General features: G+C 36.2%; 1 protein-coding gene across 1 annotated transcript in view; it reads left to right on the forward strand.

Annotated features, from left to right (window-relative positions):
- Positions 1-6899, forward strand: part of ULK4 (unc-51 like kinase 4) — a 442995-nt gene that overhangs the window by 81542 nt on the left and 354554 nt on the right. The window contains 1 exon segment of the mRNA XM_032459157.1: positions 2740-2901. Within this exon segment, the coding sequence (XP_032315048.1) occupies positions 2740-2901 (162 nt within the window).

Consider the following 6899-nt stretch of genomic DNA (forward strand, 5'->3'; position numbering starts at 1 on the left):
CTCTTTGAGCAAATTTCAATTATACAATACAGTGTTATCAACTATAGTTACAGTGTTTTATGTTAGATCCTCAGACCTTATTCATCTTACAGCAGAAAATTTGTACCTTTACCAGCCTTCTCCAGTTTCCCCAGTTTTAACTTTGTTTTTGAGAGGTATTAATTGTTGGTTATAGATTTGTAGGTTGACGTTATCTTTTTTTTGGTTTTCTTTCAGTACTTTAAAGATACTGCTCCAGTGTCTTCTTATTTGCATTATTTCTGATGAGAAGTCTCCTGTTACCTGTATCATTGTTCCTCTCTACATAATGTCTTTTTTTTAACATTTTTTATTGAGTTATAATCATTTTATAATGCTGTGTCAAATTCCAGTGTAGAGCACAATTTTTCAGTCATACATGAACATATATATATTCATTGTCACATTCCTTTCTCTGTGAACTATCATAAAATGTTATATATATTTCCCTGTGCTGTACAGTATAATCCTGTCCATCTATTCTACATTTTGAAATCCCAGTCTGTCCCTTCCCACCCCCTGCCCCCTTGGCAACCACAAGTTTGAATTCTATGTCTATGAGTCTGTTTCTGTTTTGTATTTGTTTTGTTCTGTTTTTAGATTCCTCATATGAGCGATCTCATATGGTATTTTTCTTTCTCTTTCTGGCTTACTTCACTTAGAATGACATTCTCCAGGAGCATCCATGTTGCTGCAAATGGCATTATGTTGTTGGTTTTTATGGCTGAATAGTATTCCATTGTATAAATACCACATCTTCTTTATCCAGTCATCTGTTGATGGACAGTTAGGCTGTTTCCATATCTTGGCTATTGTAAATAGTGTTGCTATGAACACTGGGGTGCAGGTGTCATTTTGAAGTAGGGTTCCTTCTGGATATATGCCCAGGTGCGGGATTACTGGGTCATGTGGTAAGTCTATTCCTAGTCTTTTGAGGAGTCTCCTTACTGTTTTCCACAGTGGCTGTACCAAACTGCATTCCCACCAGAGTGTAGGAGGGTTCCCTTTTTACACAGCCTCTCCAGCATTTGTCATTTGTCATTGTCATTTGTGGACTTTTGAATGATGGCCGTTCTGACTGGTGTGAGGTGATACCTCATCATAGTTTTGATTTGCATTTCTCTGATAATTAGTGATATTGAACATTTTTTCATGTGCCTATTGATCATTTGTGTTTCTTCCTTGGAGAATTGCTTGTTTAGGTCTTTTGCCCATTTTTTGATTGGGTTGTTTGTTTTTTTTTCTTATTAAGTCGTATGAGCTGCTTATATATTCTGGAGATCAAGCCTTTGTCGGTTTCATTTGCAAAAATTTTCTCCCATTCCGTAGGTTGTCTTTTTGTTTTACTTAGGTTTCCTTTGCTGTGCAGAAGCTTGTAAGTTTCATTAGGTCCCATTGTTTATTCTTGCTTTTATTTCCATAATGTCTTTTTATGCTAGCTGCTTTTATAGGTTTCTCTTCATTAGTGGTTTTTAAGCCATTTGATTATGACATGCCTTGGTGTGATTTGTCTTTTTTTCTTTGACTTGAGATTTATTGAATTTCTTAGATGGAGAATTAGTAATATTCATAAAATTGAAAAAATTCAGTAAACATTTCTTCGAATATTTTTCCTACTCTCTACCCCCACCCTCCATTGTGATTCTGAGTGTAATATATTAGGTTGTTTGAAGTTGCCCACAGTTCACTGATGTTCTGATGCTTTGTTCCTTTTTTTTAATTTTTCCAGTCTTATTTCTTTTTGTGTTTGTTTTGGATAGTTTTTATTGCTAATCGCTATGTCTTCAAGTTTACTAATGACTGAGTCTGCAGAGTCTAATCTGTTAATCCAAGTCAGTGTATTTTTTGTATAAAACATTGTAATCTGTAGCCTTTTGATTTGGGTCTTTTTTATATCTTTGATTTCTCTCTTTATGCTTATGCTTTCTTCTTCCTTGAGTGTATGGCCTGTGTTTATAATAGCCATTTAAATATATTTTTCTTCTAATTCTATCATCTGTGTCATTTCTGTTGATTGAATTTTCTTATGAGTCATATTTTCCTGCTTTGTGTGTGTATTTAATTGGATTTCATTGGATATTAGGTACTGTGATTTTTATATTGTTAGGCACTGTTGTTTTTTATGTTCTTTTAAGTACTTCTGTGCTTTTTCTTGGACTCACTTAAGTTATCTGGAAACAGTTTGATCCTTTTTGAGGCTTTTAAGCATTGTTAGAACACTTCTTAGGACTTTCCTTGATGCCCTGTAATTTAAGTGGTCTTTAGCTGACTGATATACTAATTATTCCCAGCCCTGAGTAATTTCTGAAGACTGTTCTGCACACTTCTTATGATTTTAAAATTATCTTCAAATTTTTATGTTGTGCTATCATTTGTAATTCGGTTTTTGTTACAGATTATTTCAGCCATTTTATTTTTATTAAAATATGCAGAGAATTATGTTATGCTAGGTGTAGTGAGGAACCAAATGATGATTTGTAATAGTTTTATACTAGCCTGAAAAAATGACCACATGTTCTAAATACCTAACACATCCAGGGGCAGATGATACACTCTTGGTATCAGGTCTTTATCTGTAGCGGTTATGAAGAAATGTTGTGTGTGTATTTTGTCGGGGGAGGGGTGTTCTTAATATTTATTTGGAAGACGTGCATGTATTTCTCATAGTAAATAATACCTATTTAATTTTCTCCATTTTCTTTACTCCCTCTCTCTGTCTAGGAAGAACGTGTTGTGAATCACATGGCAGCAAAGATTATTGAAAATGTCTGCACGACCTTTTCTGCTCAGGCCCAGGGCTTTATTACGGGAGAAATTGGGCCTGTTTTATGGTACCTATTCAAACATTCCACCGTTGATTCTCTTAGGATAACAGCAATATCGGTAAGATGGAGCATCATTTGGGGGTATATTTGCATGTGTTTACATACCAAGTTTGAAGAACTGTGCCAGAAATAGAGTACATTTTACTGGATAGGTGGAAACCTCAGAGTAACAGCTGATGAGAACAATAACTTGATTTTTTCCTGAAGCAGAATTTTCAAAACGGGGGGTGGAAATCCCTCAGGGAATTTCAATAGGATCTTTGTAGCTGTGACATTATGGTATCCACTGTCACCTCTAAATAGTTTTTGAAAACTGGCAGTGGATAGGGTCTGAGTTTGATGTGATATATTCCTGTGTTCGCTGACTTCTCCTGCTAGCTCCTTTTTTCAGATTTTATGTTAAATGAGTTTATTGTGTGGTTCGAATGTTCAGGCCTCTGGTTTTGTAGTTCTTGTGTTTTGGTTGGTTGTCTGCCACTTCAGTCACATGGTTATAATGACATGGTGGAAAGGATAATTCTGTATGAAGTTGTGTTAACGTGGTTGTATCAATTTAATAGTCTGTTGAACAGATATGACCGTTATATGATTTAAGTCCTTGTTCTTGATCACCAGTCTCATCCGGACTCAGCTGTGTCAGGCAGCCTCGCTGTATTTTTCCCTAGTCTGCTTCCTCCCGTGCTTCCCACTGTGCCGCTTTCATACCTCATCCTCTTTCCTTAACCCTCCAGTCCCACGTGTCCCTCCTGCATCCTCAGTAAATGGCTTTCCCCCCTTACTTCCTGGAGACTAAGGAAGACATCCAGCAGGACTTATCCCAGCCTGTGCCTGCCGTACCTGTGGATCTGTCTCCATCCACACCTCCCCTGCCCTAGGTCTTTCCCTCCTGTTAGAACTGCCTGACTGTCCCTTCTCCTGTCAGAGATGTGAACTTCTTCATGTTTCTTATTTCTGTTCTTTTCCTGAGAACCTCACTCACACGATGATTTTTGCTCTGTGCTAAATCTTTAACCTCTCCTTGTCTACTAGATCTTTCTAATCAGTGTTCTGGTATTCTTTACTCCATTAAAAAAAAAAACCCTGCACACATATAAACATAAAACCTATCAAAAGTTCTCAAGCTGCATACCCCCCCTTCACAGCCGTACTTCCTTCTTCAAGAGTTATTGCCATGAGCTGGCTCCTTTCTGGCTCCATTTCCTCTTTAACCCAGTCTGGTCTCTGTCCTGAAAATGCCACTGAACCTGGCCTTGCTGAGATCTCTAGTGACTTTTCATGTTGCTCAGTCCTGTGGATGTTTATGGATATTTTTCAGTTCTCATACCTGCTATGTAATTTTGAAGATCAAAGGCTAACAGTCCTGCTCACTGAATACCCTGAAGTAGGGGAGCTGTAGCATCCATCACACATGCCACTACTTCAGGAGCCATGTGATTCCAAAATTACAAAACAAAACAAAAAACAAACCCCAATTATAGTATTAGTAATTATGGAGACACTGTCAGAAAGAGTTACCTAGTTACCTAACTCTCCCAAGGCATCTTTGAATCACATCTTAAGACATCCATTTTAATCCTGGTCCTTTGAAAAAAACAAAGCAAAACAAAACAAAAACCTGTCTTCCTTTAATTGGGTTTATGGTATCCTTTTTATCTTTTTTGCTCAGCATGGTTTCTTTTCTTGGCAAAATTTCTTTCCAGTTGTAGCCACCAAAGTCCCAAACCTTCTTCTAATCCTTTCTGCATCTAACACATTAAGCTTCACTCTTTCATCTTGGGCTACTTATATTTTGTTCTTAGCATTCATCTAAATCATTAACTTTTCATTGAGATTTTGCCAATTTCCCCCCCAAATGTCTCTTTTTTCCTTTTCTGCTCCAGGATCATACTCAGTGTCATGTGTTATATATTGTTTTCCTATTTCTTGAGGAGTCTTCAGCTTGAACCAGTTGCTCAGTATTTCTGGGAACTTGATGTCATTTACAAGGTTAAATGACACAGGGCTTGCTTGTATTCTGTAGGGTGAGGCTTGACCTGGGTCTATCTGGTGTTTCCCATTAAACCTCCTTAACACCATGGAATACTCCTACCTGTACTAGTTGCCTCTGTGGTCGTTTCCACATCATAATCATTTATATGTTTCATTCCTTTTAGAGATTGGTAAATGTTATCTGTAAAGGGCCAGATAATATGTATCTTGGGCTCTGGTGGCCACATAGGGTCTCCTTTGCATATTCTTTTTGTTTTGTTGTTTTGTTTTATTTGTATTTTTGTTTTCTGTAGCCCTTTAAAAATGTAAAAAACGTTGTACACTGTACTCATGAGCTGTACAAAAACAGGCCTTTGGTATGGGTTGGAATTCTATTGTAAGGAAGCTTTCCCTTCTGCCACGTGTCTGTGTGTATTTATGTCTTTCTGATTATGGATTCCTCTTCTATTGAATGAATTATAATGTGGTACTACTACTAATAACCACTATTAGTGTTTATATTTGGACTCTCAGATCATACTGGAATCATTTGTTTCTCCAGGGAGTCTTTGGTATTAAGAAACCAAAATCTGGGTGTTGAGCTTATTGCTATGGGGTGTTACTGTTTTCAGACCTTCATAATATGCAGGGCTAGAAAAAAAATATGTGTACCCATACATACACAAACTATCAGAACTAATAAATGAATTCAGCAAAGTTTCAGGATACAAGATTAATATATAGAAATCTATTGCCTTTCTATAGACTAATAATGAGCTATCAGAAAGAGAAAGCGTAACAAAAACCTGTTTAAAATTACATCAAAAAGAATACCCAGGCATGAACTTAATCACGGAGGTGAAAGACCTGTACTCTGAAAACTATAAGACTGATGAAGGAAGTTGCAGATGATACAAAGAAATGGAAATATATCCCATGTTCATGGATTGGAAGAATTAATATCGTTAAAATGGCCATACCACCCAAAGCAATCTATAGATCTAATGTAATCTCTATCAAAATACCCATGACATTTTTCACAGAACTAGAACAAAGAATCCTAAAATTTGTGTGGAATCACAAATGACCTCTAATTGCCAAAGCAATCTTGAGAAAAAAGAACAAAATAGAGGTATCACCCTCCTAGGCTTCAGACTGTACTACAAAACTATAGGAATCAAAGCAGTAAGATACTGGCAAAAAAAAAAGACACACAGATCAATGCAACAGAATAGAGAGCCTGGAAATAAACCTATGCACTAATGGTTAGTTAATCTATGATGCAGGAGGGAAGAATATACAATGGGGAAAAGACAGTCTCTTCAATAAATAGTACTGGGAAAGCTGGACAGCTCCATGTAAAACTGTGAGATTAGAACATTCTTTAACATCACATAGAAAAATAAGCTCAAAATGGAGTAAAGACCAAAATGTAAGACCAGAAACCATAATACTCCTGGAGGAAAACATAGGCAGAACATTCTTTGACATAAATTGTAGCAATATTTTTTTGGATCTGTCTCCTAAGGCGAAAGTAATAAAGGCAAAAATAAACAAATGGGACCCAATGAAACTCAAAAGCTTTTTGCATAGCAAAGGAAACCTTAGACAAAACAAAAGACAACCTATGGAATGGAAGGAAATATTTGCAAATTATGTAATCAACAAAGACTAATACCAAAATAAGTAGCTCACTCAGCTCAGTATCAAAAAATAAACAACCCAGTCAAAAAATGGGCAGAAACCTGAGTAGATTTTTTTTCCAAGAATACACACAGATGGCCAACAGGCACATGAAAAGATTCTTAGTATCGGTAATTATTAGAGAAATGCAAATCAAAACAAGTCTGTTTGGACATCATAAATAGCAATTTTCTTAAGATTTATTATGAATTTTTTAAAACTTTCACAATTCTTTAATCAGAACCAACTTTGTTGTTAGTGAATTCACTTTTCATATTCTTATTTTCATATATTAGTGACTTCTTTTCTACCAACAATTTGGATTTTAGACTCGAAGAAGCCCTGCTTTCATAGTTTGTAAATCATGATGGGTAACTTACCATCTGTAACTCCCTTGGAATAAAG

The sequence above is a fragment of the Camelus ferus genome, chromosome 17, assembly GCF_009834535.1.
Source record: "Camelus ferus isolate YT-003-E chromosome 17, BCGSAC_Cfer_1.0, whole genome shotgun sequence".
Taxonomy (NCBI): domain Eukaryota; kingdom Metazoa; phylum Chordata; class Mammalia; order Artiodactyla; family Camelidae; genus Camelus; species Camelus ferus.